Source organism: Siphateles boraxobius, unplaced genomic scaffold, assembly GCF_051911475.1.
Source record: "Siphateles boraxobius isolate OS27281-9 unplaced genomic scaffold, OSU_SipBor_1 13, whole genome shotgun sequence".
Lineage (NCBI taxonomy): Eukaryota > Metazoa > Chordata > Actinopteri > Cypriniformes > Leuciscidae > Siphateles > Siphateles boraxobius.
The window spans coordinates 5,509,360-5,527,369 of NW_027508733.1; the positions used below are offsets into that span (position 1 = coordinate 5,509,360).

At 35.6% G+C, this 18,010-nt stretch overlaps 1 protein-coding gene across 5 annotated transcripts; it reads right to left on the reverse strand.

The window, feature by feature from the left end:
• Positions 1 to 6,393: 6,393 nt before the first annotated feature.
• Positions 6,394 to 17,134, reverse strand: LOC143735317 (uncharacterized). 5 transcript variants are annotated; one of them, XM_077225472.1, is made up of 4 exons: positions 16,993 to 17,134; positions 9,104 to 9,412; positions 8,025 to 8,138; positions 6,394 to 7,733 (listed from the first exon to the last, which is right to left on the reverse strand). In XM_077225472.1, exons 1-4 carry the CDS (start codon positions 17,027 to 17,029, stop codon positions 7,729 to 7,731), a joined length of 465 nt encoding a protein of 154 aa, XP_077081587.1. In that variant the 5' UTR covers positions 17,030 to 17,134; the 3' UTR covers positions 6,394 to 7,728. The 5 variants fall into 5 exon arrangements, with proteins under 5 accessions (XP_077081587.1, XP_077081585.1, XP_077081586.1 ...); XM_077225470.1 differs by having other exon boundaries at positions 6,394 to 7,879; positions 16,993 to 17,113; XM_077225471.1 differs by having other exon boundaries at positions 16,484 to 17,105.
• Between the last annotated feature and the right edge of the window lie 876 nt (positions 17,135 to 18,010).

Consider the following 18,010-nt stretch of genomic DNA (forward strand, 5'->3'; position numbering starts at 1 on the left):
ACACACTTTGATGTACATCACCTTCTCTTAGAATGCAATGTGAATTTGTTATGTCTATTTGAGCTTGAATGAACAGTCTAAGCACGCTGGGGACAAAGACCATAAATCAACTAAGAGCCGCTTCCCCTCTCGGACATGTCACCTTACTCATTGGCCCTTTTTCCGGTTTCCAATTTAATCCTATCACTATCCTATTTCTGTATTTTTGTATATATGTGTGTTTAGTTTATTTATGTTTATGATTTAGTTAATAAAGCGTATGCACTTTATGTATTTTGGTTCTGATTCGCTTGCAATACGAAGACCCTTTACGGTTTGTTCTTGCTACAGGCTCAAAACGCTGTACATGCTAAGACATAATTATTCTTCTGTGGCCAGGGAAGATACCCTTTTCTAAGAATAAATTAATAATCAAAAGAGTTCGTTGGACGAACTGATTAATTGATTGTAATATTAATTTAGCCATGTCAAGTTAATCCAATTAACTGACCCAAATATTCATAATTAATCATAACAAAATATTATTGATTATTAATATTTCATATAGCTAGGTTCCTTACAATCTCAAGTTGCAAAAGATCTACCAAAGCTTCTCTGATATATATTCTTGGCGAAAATGGCAGAGACTATTTAAAGTGTGAAGCACAGACATGTCCATGGACAGACAAATCTTAATAATCGATGAAAGTATGTTCAGAGGCAAATATGAGAGTCAAGACTAAGATTAGCATTGACACAAAGATAACTGTTAGTGTCATTGCTAGGATTACAACCAGGGTCCAAATCTGAATCAGCAAGGAACCAGGATGAAAAGCCATGGTACATGTTGGATGTTGGAGTCAGGACTAGGTCAGTGTTGGAGACAAGATCAGGGTGAGCATGAGGGTCTTTGTCTGAATCAGAAAAAGCCCCAGGATCAGTGTTTGAGAGTCAAAAAGTGAGTCAAAAAAGCGTCAAAAAGTGAAGCATGGTCAAGCTATGTCACAATGAAGATGCCAAAGGCGCCCCTTGGCGTCACTCTATGACGAATTAGGAACTTTATTGCTTTCAATGGGAAACCTGTGCCGTCAATAACAGACGCTAATTTTATCAGTAGGAAATAGCGCTGAAGAAGTCTCATTCCGAACACATCGCGATATTTGGCATCAGGTCACGTGTGCCAGATGTTGGTAAGTAGTCGTTAATACGCTGTCCAAATAATGTTTGTTATAATGTCTTTTCTGTTTGTCGATATTAATCAGATTAGCTCATGTTCAGTGACAGTCACTGCATTATATCTGTCCTCTCCACTGAGGCTTTGCGTTTCATTGCTTTCTAATTCTAATCCTTACTAAACTAGAGTGAATAAACACTGTCTGTCACGTGACGTGCTATAGAGGGTTTTCACTACACGTCATCAATCCGGAAGTCGGCCATTTTGAAGGCACTGAACGTAAACAATGCCACTGAACTGAACGGACTAGCATATTTGGCTGATTATTGCTGCTGAAAAATAGTCGTGTTTTGGTCTGTACTAATCGTTCGCACCGGGAAAAAACATTTAGAGTTCTACAGACTGCCAAAAGTTAAAGAGAAGAGTGCAAAAAACAGATGAGAGAAGGCGTTTGTGGTTGAGAGAGGCACAGCATTAGCCACATGTGTAAATGAAGCGTTGACTATGGCTAAAATGTTGACGTAGTTAACTATGGCTACATTCCCACTGTCAGTCCAAATCCGATTGTCTTTGTATCCGATTGGAATCTGATCTAAAATGATGTCCACACTGTGTATCGCAACTGTTCAGATCCGAGTTGTGTGTTCATGCAGCTCTTTGGCAATATGGCAATGATGTTGAATTGATGGAGGGGTTTGCATTTGCAGTAAAGATGTTGTCTTATTTAAATTTTACAACATGGGAATGTGTAGCCGGCCTGTGGACTCCTGCTGGATTTGAATAGGATTTCAAACCACATATGGATGTAGCTTGAAACGGATTTCATGTGCTTTTTTTGGACTGACAATCTGAACGTAGCCTATGTCGGGATAAGAAATAGAAGGAAGAATAGTGGTAAGGGCTAGAGAAGCTAGCTTGTTCGGATCTTAACCACATATTAACTTTAGTTCGTCAAAATTCTGCGCTCTTTCCTGCTAACTAAGTCCTTCTCTATATGATTTCGCAGCTTCCATGTGTTTTTTCCATAGTTTAGACATCATAAATTAGTGTAAGGATGTGCAGTGGTGGTAAGTAACGAAGTAAAAATACTTCGTTACTTTACTTAAGTATTTTTTTCGGGGATCTGTAGTTTACTTGAGTATGTTTTATTTGCATCTACTTTTACTCTTACTCCACTACAATATCAAAGACACAGTTTACTTTTTACTCCGTTACAAATATAGGTCGCACACCAGGCGAGAAGCGCAGCACCATGTCTTTAAAATTCGAACACATTATTCTCTATGAGTGTACACACACCGGCGGCGCCATTCGGCATCTGTCCGCGGTGCCCAGCTACGGCTCACGACCTTGTTCAAAACCCTGCCGCGCCACAGAGCGCCATTTACGTTTTATATTAAATTTACATTTATTTCTCTCATATTGTCGTTAATGTATACTGACTTCACCCTGTGCTGCAATATACATTTAGTTTTACATTCATTTACAGAAATCAGCTGCTTGAATGAAAATTGCTGATGTTATCGGATTTTCAGACGAGATTCTCAATTCATTCAGTTAACGGTAGGGTTGGGTATCGGTTGGGTTTTATCCGATACCACCAGTACTTACTCGGTATTTTTTAAACGGTTCCGGTGCTTAAACGATTCTTGAAACGGTACTTAAGAAAACGAAACCGCACACACTTTGTCAAAAAATAATACCATTTTATTTACAGGGCCAAACTGGACACAAATTTAACTTAAATCTTTAAACAATATAAATACAAGTAACATATGGTAATAATAAATAAACCAATATAAAATAAAAATTCACATTTACATAATATCAAATAAAACAATATTGTATCAAACAATGTAATACTACTGTAGATTAATAGAGATTACTACCAGGGTAATCTAATATCGACATGGCTCCAGGTTCCCATGTTTTGTCTGCTTGAACCAGTCATGTAAGTTATCTGGTCATTGTACTAGTTACGGCAGCGCTTAGCTTGGCGAGTTTGGTGTTTCGTTCCCACTGCGTCTTAGCTACGCAGCTTTGAGTAACCTACGAAAGAGAACGTCTCTGGTTACTGTATGTTCTCTGAATAGGGAACGAGACGCTGCGTTCGCTGCCAATCTCCTCGCGCTGCCGACAAGCTTTCTTTCTCCAGAGAAATTTGCAGTGGTGGTAAGTAACGAAGTAGAAATACTTCGTTACTTTACTTAAGTATTTTTTTCGGGGATCTGTAGCCTACTTTACTTGAGTATGTTTCATTTGCATCTACTTTTACTCTTACTCCACTACAATATTAAAGACAAAGTTTACTTTTTACTCCGTTACATTTCCCCATGCCTGCTCCAAGTATTTATTACACTGGCTTTCCAAACCAATGAAAAACTTGGTATTATTTTGAAAAAAAGAATGCGCAAGCTCTTTGCCAGCATAAGCTCACATAGCAGTCAGTTCGCCATTGTGGAAGATGACCGCAGAAACAGGTGAAGGTGCAGCTTTGCCCAGCAATGATCCCGAGATTTCCGCTAACCTTGAGTCTTGCACATCTTCTATTTGATTCAGCTAATGTTATGGAACATGTCTATTGCATGGCTGCCAACTCTCACTCATTCAGTGTGAGACTCACGCAATTGACACTTTCCACACACTCTAACGACACACATCCACTTTCTCACGCAGAGAAAAATCGCGAAGCAAAGAGGACATTGACAAGACAGATTAGGTTACTTTTGATATGAAACAAATTCTCAGCTCTCAGATTCTGTCAATTTAATTACGAAATTTAAACAATAAATACCGTTTTGGAGCTTTTAAATGTGACGTGACAGATAGCTAGCGCCTGCTATATGGGGTGCCGTTAATCTCTTTACTACTAGTTAATTGTAAATAAACACAAATGAACAATAATAGGTAGCCTATGTTGAAAGATACAGTACAACTTACCGAAATGTATATACCTTATACATAATATCAATAAATCAGTGTTTTTCAACCGCGGAAAGAGGTCAATAAAACAGCTGGAGAACAGTATGTCATATAACGTTACATTTACCTCAGGAAAAAAAACCAAAAACATTTAATGACCATAGCATGTTAGTTGGCTGGAAAAATTAGTATTTTATAATATATTTAATATTAGAATAAATTAGTATTTTGTTAAATTTGCACTATATATTTATAATATTTTTAATTATATCATTAAGATATTATAAAGTTGTTATTATAATAAAAATCACATGTATTTTTAACATGTAATAATACCAGCTGACATGGCTCTCTGTAGCCCATGTTTACAGAATTAGGTGAGATTTTCTTAATTTAAAAATTAAGCATAATATGCTGTCACTAAAGTTAATGAAATTGTTTAGAATTGATGCAAGGTGCTTCATTGTCTCTTATGATTGCAAATCTAACAAATTCTTAATTGCAGTATCTAATAATTTGTTCAATTAAAACATTGCATATCACTCCCAAAACAATTGATCTGTTTAATTATTTATATTTACAGTTTGAATATTTACTTTTTACTATCGGTACTTAAGTACGTTTTGAATCGGATACTTTTGTACTTTTACTCAAGTGATGTTTGAATGGAGGACTTTCTACTTTTACTGGAGTCATTTTTTATTTAGGTAGGCCTATATATACTTTTACTCGAGTATAATTTTTGACTACTTTTACCACCCCTGGAAATTTGAGGAGCAGATGATGCGCGTGCCAATATACAGTAATAAGGCGGCGCCCGCGCCATCAGCCAATGGATTGGCGTGATTCATGGCTTCAGACAATCGGCACACCCAGAGGGCGTTCTTACGCGTAATTTTACACGTGAAATGCAGCCAAACCTTGGAGCGTTTTGACTTTGGCATCTTTAATAATCCCCCCGCCATCAGCAGACGTTCCGGGAGTCTCCCGCATATTGATAACGGCCCTGATGCCCGCAAATTAGTTAAAATCTCCCGCAATCTAGATCGAGCGTGCAAGAGCGCGCATGCGAGACAGAACAGACTGTGCTCCAAACCGTAGTGCGCGCACGGCGGAGAAGGAGAGAGAGAGCGAGAGACCTTGCGTTTGTGCGCCTTATGACATAGAGAGTCAGGCACCGAAATCAGGCACCGAAATTTTCGTTCTTATTCGGTCTGGTTACTACCGTTTACGTCGGAACCGGTTCCCTATTGGCACCGCGTTTCGGTACCCAACCCTAGTTAACGGACGCTCTGAGATAAAGTGTGTTCAGACTGCAGACTTAGCAACGATTGTATTTAATTGTACCGTTCAATCATTACATAGAACAGACATTATCTTAATTCCATTATGTCCTTAAACATAACAATATTGCTGGCTATAAAGTAGGCTATACCTCGAGAGTTGTCCTAGACGCGACACGGAGCGGCGCTCCGCTTCTCGTCCGGTCTGCGACCCCCTTTATACTACACTAGAGCGTCATCTAGTGTTCTTAACCTGAAATTCACCTTTCCAAGATTAGCTCCACCATTCAATATAAATAGGCCAACATGAAACATAAAGCTTTTAAATGACAGTCGATTAGACACCATCTTCAGGATTGAGTTTAACAGCTGGTCAACGCGAGTAAAGCTCAAATGTTGAATAACATGTTAAAGGTGAAAGTTTACTGCATCAATGTTGATTGTTTAATTAAAGACACCGATTCACAAAAGGTAAAAAAAAGAAATGAACAGGATTATACAGTTAGGCCTACACAAAATAGTAACACTGTTATACTTAGTAATACTACTTAGGTTAATACTAGAGACTAAAAATTGATTTTGCTGATGTACTGATGCTTACATCTTTCTACTCTGATCGTCAGTGGTGTGATATTGATTTAAATGATAATTGACTCCATCTGGTGGATTTTTTTATTTTTTAAACAGCATTAGCTATAGCATTGTGAGCTCCACACCTATTAACATGTTTCATTAACTGCATCTCAACTCTTGGTAAAATATGTTGGTCATTATGAAAATTAGCAGTATTTTTTAATTTTGGCATTACTGGAACTTTTCACTTCCATCAGCGCTTTAATGAAACTGAGCTCTCATGATAATCTGTCCTGTTTAGTAAATGTGTCTCTAGAGAGCAAGAGTTGAATAGCAGTGCATTGGACATTGATCTGTTTGTCAGAAGTCCACATCCATTACTTCATATTACTGAAGCTCTCGGACGATTCTGCTCGTCTCATTTTTACAGACTGAACAAACCAGACAATAGCAACAAACGAATATAGTTTTGGTTAATTTATTATTATTTTATTCAGTGAAGTGAAAAGGTTTTTCATTAAGCTTAAAACAGCAATACAAAAAAAATCCAAAGCTGAAACTTCTCTAATAAAATCATTAAAAAAAATAAAAAAGGTAACAATCAAAATTTAAAATAAAATCAATAAATTCACACAACAATGATAAATCACCACCCGTAACAGATTATTTAAATTTGCATTCACAATCAGAGAGTAAGATGGGCAGATTTACTTCAGATAACACAAAACAGAGATGAAACTAAGGGAAATTAAGTGTATAGCATAAAAATAAGGCACAGTTTACATTATAATGTAAGAAATAGAAATAAATGTGTCCCTGCAATAAAAGCGTCATCAAATTTCGTACAGAGAGCAGAACTGTCAGTGTGGTACAAACACATGTTTCTAGAAACGTTTAGAAAGTGTTCAAACTAAAGCGTCACATGTCATTCCTATATAGTCCATACATGACATTTCTCATCAGATATTTAGTCTAATAATTGCAGAAACAGTAAGTGCTTTATCCAGTATTCATTATATGCACTGAGTGACAGGAATGAAATGTGAGGTTTAGATCAGATGTATCTGCACACAGAGGATTTCAGAGGCTCACATGAAGAGAAATATGTTTTATTTTGAATAATGAAAATGTCACATTGGTTTCGTCCTGAAGCTTTCGGGAGAGTTTTACTTTATCAAAGGCTCTGCGTCGTTTGGCATATTTCTTCTGTGTTTTGTGGAATCTGACAATAACAAGATATTAAGAGACAGACACAATAAAAAAACGACTAGACACAATCCAAAACACTGCCGTTTTGTGTCATATGTGTCACACAAAAGTGTTTGTTCATAACAGTGACGAATCCACTCAAATGGGAAGATCAGTGGATATATTAGACATCAATACCATATCAATTTAATATTACTTATGTTAAGAACACCTTCTAAATATCTCAAGTTAGTGTCTTTTTTAGGAAAAATATTTTGATTTTCATGATCAAATAATTTCATTTAGATTTAAAACAATTTAAAATACATCAGATCTCTTCAAATGAAGGCTGTTTATGAAAACTTCACCGATGTGTGATTTCACAGCATCATGAGGATTGAGACTGATATGATAAAAGAGCAAAATTCGAAGGATTTCTTTCTGTCACTTTCTCATGTTCATAAACAGCTCATTACAGTGAAACGTATATATTATATAACTCACATTCCTTCGTCAAAACAATTCACACATTGCTAAAATAAGCACATGTTAATAATGATAAGTGAATGTATTTAGAGAAATATTTGAGTTACTTACCAGCAACACAACTCATACTGTAGAAACAGAGAAATATGGAACAAAAATTATAAGAACAATCAAAAATAACAGAAATGAACAAAAGTAACACTAATAATTTGCTCCACATCTTCGTCCTGCTTTCAGTTCATTAAATCTTCATAATCTGCCATATCACTGTCATCTTTAATATGAGTATTAATGATAGTTATTAATAATGCTGCTGGATAAAGAACAACATAAAAACACATACAATCACAAACACAAAGGCACAAACTTAATCTCCAGCACAGTATTTATCTCATGCTATATCAGCTGTAATTACTTACACATTTGTCCCTTTTTCTTGTAGCCAAAGTAAATGCCAACAGCAGCTGCAGCCACCAACACTATAACACCAATAACAATCCCCGCTATCGCTCCTGGAGACAGACCTGAACGAACTAAAGACAGAGTCATTACTGTAAAGCCACAGTGAAGGAGATCACAGAGCTGTTGGTTTCTAGCAGACGCTTCTACACAGAAAAAAAAAAAGATTTTTCAAATAGTATGTTTTACAAGAAAATACAATTTCAGATACTTCAAACTTTCACACTTAAATTTCACACTTGTTTCTTTGTAACCATGTGTGAAATTACTAGCAATTTCTAAGTGAAAACTATTGTTACACCAAATTTTTTCAGTGTGGTCCACCATCAGTGTGTATCAGGTGACGGATCACATTCTGCTTTCTCATTGGCTATCATCACATCTCTTCGCAGCTCATTTGCATAAAGTTCAACTCTAAACCGTTGCTGGAAATCACCAGCTTACATTTGCTCAGTGTGAACCCTTAAAATGAATGAATCCAATCTATAACAAACACTATGAACTGTAGATAAACACACTGTTGACTTGTCAGTGATGATCACATGACTTCTGTTTTGTGAGGTCATGCAGATTTCATTTTTGAGGAATCATCCAGTCACCCATCCACATAGTTGTATTATATTATTACACTAAAACCAGTGGTGTGCGGTGGTGAAGTGAAAAAAAGAGGTAAGTTCCTCACAGTATATATAAATAAATGGTAAATTCATGTCCCAATCACAAGTCAGAAGTTGTAGGGATGCTTTTAGGGATTTGCGTTGTTTTAGTTTTGTAATACGGATTATTTTCTCATAAATTTTAATAAGGAGTCACTGCCTTCCATGCCTCCTCGAAGGAAACGCAACTGACTAAAACAATTAAAACTACATCCAGGTCATTTCCTATAACTGGAAATCTGCCTTACAAATGTCTAGATTCTTTAAGACACATGGACACTTTGTACATCTTATATGTTTAAGAGTTCAATTTGAGAGTAATTAAGTACAGAGAAACAATGTAAATAAGCGAATAATAACATTGAAATGAATTAGACACTCACCACTGACACTGATACTCTTCCTAAAGCTGTTGATGCTGTTGGAAACTTCATAAACTCCAGCGTCTGAGGATCTGGTGTTTAAAATGGTGAGATCTCCAGTCTGACCACTCAGTTCCAGTCTACCGTTGAATTTCCCATTAAGTTCTTCATTATATATTGTGGGGTTATTTTCTTTTCTTACTCTAGCTATGAGATTTTGTTCAGCTCCAAACGTCCAGTCCATCACCTCATCTTTCTGTATTTCAGTGAGACCAGTGTGTAGCGTGATAGACTCTCCCGCTTTCACTGACCGTGTTTCACTAAACACACCTGGAAAACACAGAGAAACAAATTAAATTAAAATCTCATTTGACTTCTTTGGATGCATCTGAAAGCTGTAAAATGCTGCAATAGGCCACATTCTTCCTCTGATCACATTTTGAAGGCACTGTAGTTATATCTATGAAGGTAAAAGAGCAGCAAAACTCAAGAGCATGTAATTTACACTTACAGCTCCAATGTGAAAACCTGTCACATAAAACTCCAGCAGCAGCATTAACATTAAGTGACACGGCATCTGACGCACAGAAGCCAATGGCATATGTCACTTTGCATACTGGCACATCCGGTGGCACATACGGTCTTCATTGGCATGTGCCAGTGGATAGTGGCATGTGTCACTGACATTATCGCGACACACTGACACTGACATGACACCTGACCGACACTGAGTCGCGGAACGTCACTGTATGTTGTGACACCTCCAGTGACTGACAAATACTGACGTAATTATGACACAAAATCCTAAATAAATAGCCTAATTTTGTGATATTTTTAAATATCAATTAAACGCATTAAAGTCGTTTTATTTATCGATATATTTTTTCAAACTTTGTGTCACGTCTTTAGCTATTTGATATTGGTTTGTGCCACTGAATGTTTTGTAATTCCAGTGCTACTTTGTTTATCTTGCAAAGTCACAAACTGCCCATTCTAGGAAAGACATAAAATAAATCTATCATGGGTCACTACGAATAATGTCGCGTCCGGCCAGTAGGTGTCAGTATAAGTGAGTAATGCTGGCCAGCGCAAGATTCTCATCTGTGGCTTTAATATTTAAAAAATAATTATTATCGAATTATGTATAATAATGTTGTACACATTAACTCAGCAATGTAATAAATCATTTGTTTGACAGCATAAAGCAAATTGTTATGTAAGTGGCACATGACGCAATTGGCACTAGGGATGCACCGATATGAACATTTTGGCCGATACCGATAACCGATAATTCTTTACATTTGAAAGCCGATAACTGATATATTGGCCGATAAATCTAAATTAAAAAAATGTATATACTTTGATAGCCTGTATACATAAACAAAAGGCTCACCATTAAAAGCCTCGTCTCAAACACTTTTAACATAAATCAAACATATACAATACAGTACAGCCTAGTTTGAACCAGTGTAAGATTCCTTAACTTTTAAAATAAATTTTACACTCCTATGGGCAACTTTCTTTATTAAAAAAATGGTAACACTTTATAATACGGTTTAATTTTGTTAGCATTAGTTAGCATGAACCAACAATTTTATAAGACATTTTTAAGAAAGTTGTATCTGTTAACATCTGTCAATGCATTGTGAACTAACATGAACACACATATTTTATTAACTACTATAACAAAGGCTATTGCTCTCTGTTAGTTAATGCATTAACAAATGAGACCTTATTGTAAAGTGTTATCAAAAAATCTATTGCCTAACAAAAAATTAAATACCTAAATAATGCAAACAAGTCATTGGATAACATTGGGCTGCATATAAAGAAACAAAATGGATCAATAAAATGGAATCGCCTCTGCACGGACAATAAGGAAATTATTTTTATCAAACCATATCGTTGATGAAAAAATACGAGAACAAAATAATGGTAGTTATTAATTATAACACAATGTTTTTGAAAAAAATTAAACATTTTTAATATTACAGTGATAGTAAAAAACTTTAATAGCTTACTGTTTCAAATGACATTGCTGTGTGAGCTGCGCGCGCTGAAGCTGAAGAGAACGAACGTTAAAACCGAATCGCTTTGCTAGAAGGTTAATCAACTCAACGGTTGCTGAAGAATGCAAACCCAAAGAATTTACAAATTTATTACAATAGTGAATACAATTATAATTATATGACAGTCCCAATCATAGCTTTTAATGTTTTGCATTGTTGTTCAATCTGCGCGTGCTTAAGCTGAAGAGAACGAGCACTGGGAAACTGAAGAACTTTTCTAGCTGGCTGTTTAAATCCACGAAACGCATCATATGTGAGATTAATCAGATATTTATTTTACATCAACTTTATATTATGACTTATTTGCACAAAATGACGTGAATGCACAATCGAACTTGTGCTGGTCACAATGTTGTAGTAATCCCTGTTCTGGACGCGCTATTCCCACAACAACGCGCTGAAACACGGCAACTAAACCCAGAGAATTCACAATGTTTTATTACAATAGTGTTCTCATTATAATGGCATGTATATGACAGTCCCAATTATAGTTAGGAATGTGCATTGCTGTTTGAGCTGCGCGCACGCTAAATAGGCTATAAAGATGATCACCGGTACAATGAAGCGCTACTGCATCGTTCATTAACTCAACCAAACGCATCCTATATTAGATTAATAATATAGGATAATATATATAATTATATATAATATATATAATAATACAGATATATATACACAAAATAAACATATTACAACTTACAATGGCACAGAATGCTGCGAATGCTCAAGAGAACTTGACTATGCTTGTCATGAAGGCTTAACTCCATAGATGCGCTCTTTCCAAAACAACGCGCTCGTCGCGCTGAAACACTGGCGAACAAGAATTCACAACATTCTTTTACAGGCGTTTTTATTATAGTGTTATGAAGCCTATGTGACAGATTTGTGCTGCACATGTTGCACTGAACTGTATCTTCCTTTTCGAAGTGAATCCAATCATTCAGAACCATCATGGCGAACAGCGCGCATCTCTCAACTGAAGTAAATAATCTATTATCTATCGGCTTTGATATATCGGCCAAATTTTCTTATCGGATCGATAACATCAAAAAAGACCATTTATCGGCCGATATCGATATATGGTCGATATATCGTGCATCACTAATTGGCACATCGCATGTTTTAGGGTTAGGTTAGGGTCCTGTGTCACTAAAACTGACATGTCTCTTTATGTTGTGGCACCTGCAGCTGTCTGCCTGAGTATAAAGTAGATTATGTAACATGCACATTGTTAATTTGTACAACAAAAATGGATTTTATTTATTGAATAATTCCATAAAATTATTTTTGAAATATTAAAGGTACCGAGGAAGGTCCTGCGTGACCAAAACGTTTGTTAAATTTTTAAAATGCACTGAGCACTTTTTTGCACTTGTATAAATAAAGAAGATTGCTAGTAGCTCAGTATGAAATCCTTTTCAGATACATAGTCTAACAGATGATTTTTAATAATTGTTTTGTTTACACTTTTTGGAAGGACTTATAAATATATTATCAAACTCGGTAAACACCATACTAATAATGCATACCTATGTACAGAAAAGCAGATGAGTCTAGAATATGAACACAACACGTTTAATTAGCCTACATGTTAAGCGTTTTCCTCCCATAGAAATTGCAAAATATTAGTAAGAAAATGCATTATTAGTATGGTGTTTAATGAGTTTGATAATATATTTCTTTTAATATCACTGTCTAATGCATTAAGCCAAGTTCAGAACGTCTCAGAGGAGGATGCGGGTTTCGCGACATCATCGCGTACAAAAGAAGTCCCATTTCATTGGCCAGGCGCCAACCAATAAAAAAAAAAAACTCCTTTGCGCCCTGCGGCTTCAAATTCAGAATACAGGTTTGTGACTATTGTCTGGAGTGCAAATCTCAACATTCAACCTCGGATTTTTATTTTACAGGTTTTCACATCGGAGCTGTGAGCGTAAATTTTAGCGTACAAGTACGAATATTTGTTGTACAAGTTCTCAAATTCACATCTACATGCTCTCGAGGTTATATAGGTTAATTTATAACGTAATTAAGTACCACCGTGCGCACTCGACAATCGACTACTGTGGACTTCGACCGAAAACAGGAAGTAAATACAGGTATGTGCGCTGGGTGAATTAACATCAATTTTATTCATATCATTCACATCTACTGCAGTCAGATTCACCGTGTTCACTCTGAAGGAATCACTCACAATGTAATGACACATCAAGGATGTTAAGAGGCTAAAATCAGGTTTAAAACTTGCCCCATTTAAGTCAACAGGGTGCAAATATTAAAAAGAGGATAACACAGTGTAGGCAACACCGATTTTTGTCGTTGTTCTCTGACAGCACTCCAAATTTAATTTTTTTTTAAATTGACCGGAGTTCTCCTTTAAGTCGAGTTAAGCCATAATATCCAAAATGCTTGTCATTCACTGCGTGTATGTTTTTCTATTTGTTCTGAGAAACTCTATCTTGTTCAAAAAAAAAAATCAAAATTTTTTTTTATAAGGGTTGTTGAGCACTTGAATGACATGACTGAATATGCTTACAAGACAACTTCTTTTACATCCTGTTAAATTATTTGCAATGTTCAATAGGCTAACATTTTATGTCTATTAATTGCTAATAACTGGTATGTGTAATTTGTCGACTGAAAACCTAGGTATCTCCTTAGTTTTCACTGTTTCACTAAGTTTCACTATGCACATTCTATTTAAGTGAATTGGTGCAGCTCCTTACAGTAAAGTTAAAGTCTAATTTCATCCAAACTTTATTTTTTACATTGTTCTATCCGTTGTTGTTAATACGTCTTTATCTATCACTACTCTCAATGCCAGGTGGTTAAGGAATATTGTTAAACGCAAGGCGTTATTTTTGTTTGTCAAGCAGCACAAATCTGATTTTTGTTTCATTCAAGAGTCACACTCAATTCCAGACGATGGTAGATTATGGAGATCCCAATGGGGAAAGGCTCATGGGTCTGAACATTCTGCTGGTGTTGCGACTCGAAAATATCATTTTCCAGGGACTATTCTTTTATCTGTCAGTGATACATCAGGTCATTTTATTTTTCAAGTTGATGGTTGATGTAGAATTTTATCAGGCTTTTACACTAGATTTAGCTCCCTTTCTACTTGAAGTAATATTAGAAAGTGTTGAAAAAGGTTCTCTACCCCCTAAGACCCTATTATTAATGAAGTCCAATCAGGATTAATGAGAAAAAGACATCTCAAACAATATTCGGCTTGTCTTAGATATAATTGATTATTCATTTTTATGTCCTGATGATAGTTTTATTTTTTTCTTGGACTTCTATAAAGCCTTTGACGCAATAGAACATAACTTTATATTTCAAACTATTGAGAAATTTGGTTTTGGTGATTTTCTTTCTGTAAAGCTGTTAGAACAATTTATTTCAAAGGCAATAGCTCTATCAGACTAAAAAATGGGACATCGCCAAGATTTGAGCTGCAAAGAGGCATCCGACAGGGCTGCACTGCCTCCCCCTACCTATTCATTTTATTTACTCAACTTCTTTCCACCCATATTAAAAATTGTGCTTTAAAAGGAATTTCAATTGCAGAAAGAGAAGTTATCCTCACCCAACTTGCAGATGATACTACATTATTTTAAAAAAATGCCAGCCAGTGCCAATTGCTATCAAAACAATAGAATTATTTTTCGCAGCTTCTGGACTCTGCTTAAATCTGAAGAAGTGTGAACTTTTTCCCCTTAAAGAAAGCGACATCTCCCAGATCTGTAGCATACCGATCAAAGATAAGATCACTTATCTAGGGATTACTATAAAAATGAGGAGGAAAGATGCTCTGTAAACTTTGACTTAATTAGTGATAAGACAAAGAAGAAGTTAAATCGATGGCTGCAGAGGGATTTATCTTTGAAATGACGAGTTTTGTTGACAAAGGCAGAAGGTTTATCCCGTCTTACGTATGCTGCTATCCCCTTGTTTGTCAACAAAAAGCTCTGTAATTCCATTGACAATTCACTTTCAATTTTATTTGGAAAAACAAGATGCATTTTGTGAAAAACTCTGTTACTATGAACACATTTGAACGTGGTGGTCTAAACTTTCTTGATTTTACAACCCTCAATAATACTTTTAAAATAAAGCATTTTCTAAAAAATTCAACACCTACATGGAATTTTATACCTAACTATATTTTCTCCAAGGTTGGTGGTCTAGAATTTTTACTTTTATGTGATCATAAACTAGAAAAAATTCCTTTAATTTTATCTAAATTCCACAAACAAATGCTCTTAGCATGGTCTTTAATCTACAAACATAATTTCTCCCCACATAGGTGCTTCATCTGGAATAATCGGCTTATTAAATTCAAGAATAAATCCTTATTTTATAAAACCTGATTCAATAATAACATAATTCTAGTATCCCAACTATTAAACGATAACGGTTCATTGATGAATTATTCCCTCACACTTTTGGCATTCCAATCACCCCAAGAGAGTTTGCAATTGTTATGGATGCCATCCCATCTGGTATTGTAACTCTATTAAAAGGGACTGGAAAACCTGATTGCCTACCTGTTTTAGACCCTAGGTTGACCTCAATTGGTAAATGTTTCGCAACCTTTATTCATTTATTCATTTAGCTGACGCTTTTATCCAAAGCGACTTACAATTGCTATATTTCAGAGGTTGCACATCTCTGGAGCAACTGGGGGTTAAGTGTCTTGCTCAGGGACACATTGGTGTCTCACAGTGGATTCGAACCCGGGTCTCTCACACCAAAGGCATGTGTCTTATCCACTGCGCCATCACCACCTTCTTACGAATAAAGTAAGAGAAGTCTCTTTCACAATTATAGGTATTATCCTGCTAAGCAATATCTCCTTAGGTTTAAACTTGACATATGTGTTAACTGTTCTTTATGTGGATCATGTCCAGAAACATTGGTACACCTGTTTTAGAAATGTCCCTACACCATCACTTTCTGGAAAGATCTTTCCCAATACATTAATGTTAAACTTATTGCTGATTTTTCTTTGTTATGGAGGGATGTGCTGTTTGGTCTCCATGTTAACAAGGGTAAAAAACTGAAAGAAATATACATAATTAATCTATTTATCATTTTAGGGAAATATATCATATTCACAAAGCCAAATTTAGTAATTTGGTAAGGAGGCGTAACTCCCCCTGGCTCTGTTCTTGTCTGATATTTTGTTTTCTGTATTAATGACTCTTTTTGTATGCTCTTACTATTTGTATAGTTAAGGTTTTAATAAAGATTAAAAAAGACAATTGATCAATTCCGTATTTTACAAAAGAGAAACCAAAAATGTTTAAGAACGAAACATAATCCTTACCTTCCATAAACACTACGGACATAAAGAACAACGAAATGTTTTCCATATTGATGTAGATTTCAGTAAATTAGGGGATTCCAAAGATGATCGGTGGATATTATTTGTAATGATCTTCAGTTTCTGGGCGTGTCAGAGTCGCACACGATCGACAGAAAGAATAACTGACTGAAAAAGACTGCAGACTGAAGATCAGCGAAGAGACTTTATATCGACTGAGAATGTATTGATGAAGTTTTTTTATTATATCTGTACTGCTGAGAGAATTTACGGGTGTTTACCTTCTGTTATTCTGAAAGTAAAAAAAGCGCTGAAGATCCCTGACACGGCCGCTTCTTCTTCTGTTGATATGATTGGCATACAGCAAATGTGTCACATTACCGCCACCTACCGGACTGGAGTGTGGAACAGTAGATTGTAAACAGTAAAGAAAGGGGAAACCTTAAATCGTCTCTATTAACCCAGATTCTTCAGATATTTAGTTAAATGTTTCTAAATTACCCACGAATTACCGTTTAAGAGGGTTCTTTTAGACTCCTGCCCAGCCATTTGAAAGCTGCTTATAATCGACGCGTTCGCCTTCTAAACCAACAGAAAGTAGCACAGAAGAAGTTGTTTGTGTAGTGTAGTGGTGAAGTGATGATGAGTCCCAGCGAAGGACCCAAGCAATCCGATTGGTTCAAAGCATGTTTTGGGTAATCGCTTTAGTGCCTGATTACAAATTTGAACAACGTTTTAACGACTATTAATGTCTTTTAACTTATATGTTTCATATACTAGTAGCCTATATAGCCGAAGCTATAAATTCTGAAACTAAACATTTCTCGTTCTCTCCGGAACAACTTTAATCTAGTTTTAGTTTTTGTCAAACATTTCTTGGAAAGAGATAGATGGTTTGTGATGGTTGTTAATGTGACTATAGGCAACATATACCAGATTTTGTTTTTGGGCTGAATTTAAAAAAAGTTTTTTAAAAAGATTTTGTTTTATTCAGCATCCAAAGTATTCGTTAAAGCGAATAATGATCCAAGCCAACCAGCCACGAGGTGAATCACAACCTTACATTATTATTATTATTAACTATTATTTTAAGCAAAACATTTTTTTTAAACCATAGATTGAGCAGGCCAATGTCTTTGGTGAGGGAAAGATCTACAATCATATATTTGAGAAATATAAAACTATTAATTTAAAGTTGTTTATTATAGAAACAACATTAATTCTATAAATATGCAAAATATGAATATATACCTCTTTTGCTGCTCGCTCGCTGCAACTCTCTGATTGGTGGAATTTTCTGTACCGCATCATGGAGTTTTCACCAAGAATTCAGCTATTAAATACAATTATTTTAAAAAATAAGTTCAATTAACAAGATGGCTTAAAAAAAATCGAATACAATTGATTAACAACCTTGGAGCTCACATCAGCTCTGTCTATAAAGGTTTATCAGCTATTGTTAAAAGTCAATTTCACTGTGGAGAAAATTAGTTTTTACTTCTGGAACCCGAAGGCTGCACTCTATATTCT

Bases quoted from the DNA above. Each gene is read 5' to 3' on its own strand.
- LOC143735317 (XM_077225468.1), bottom strand. From the start codon at position 16,840: ATGCCAATCATATCAACAGAAGAAGAAGCGGCCGTGTCAGGGATCTTC. The intron at 9,413-16,761 runs GTAAACACCCGT...TGTGTTTTCCAG, and splicing joins TACTTTCAGAATAACAGAAG to GTGTGTTTAGTGAAACACGG. The intron at 7,880-8,024 runs GTAAGTAATTAC...CTCATATTAAAG, and splicing joins CAAGAAAAAGGGACAAATGT to ATGACAGTGATATGGCAGAT.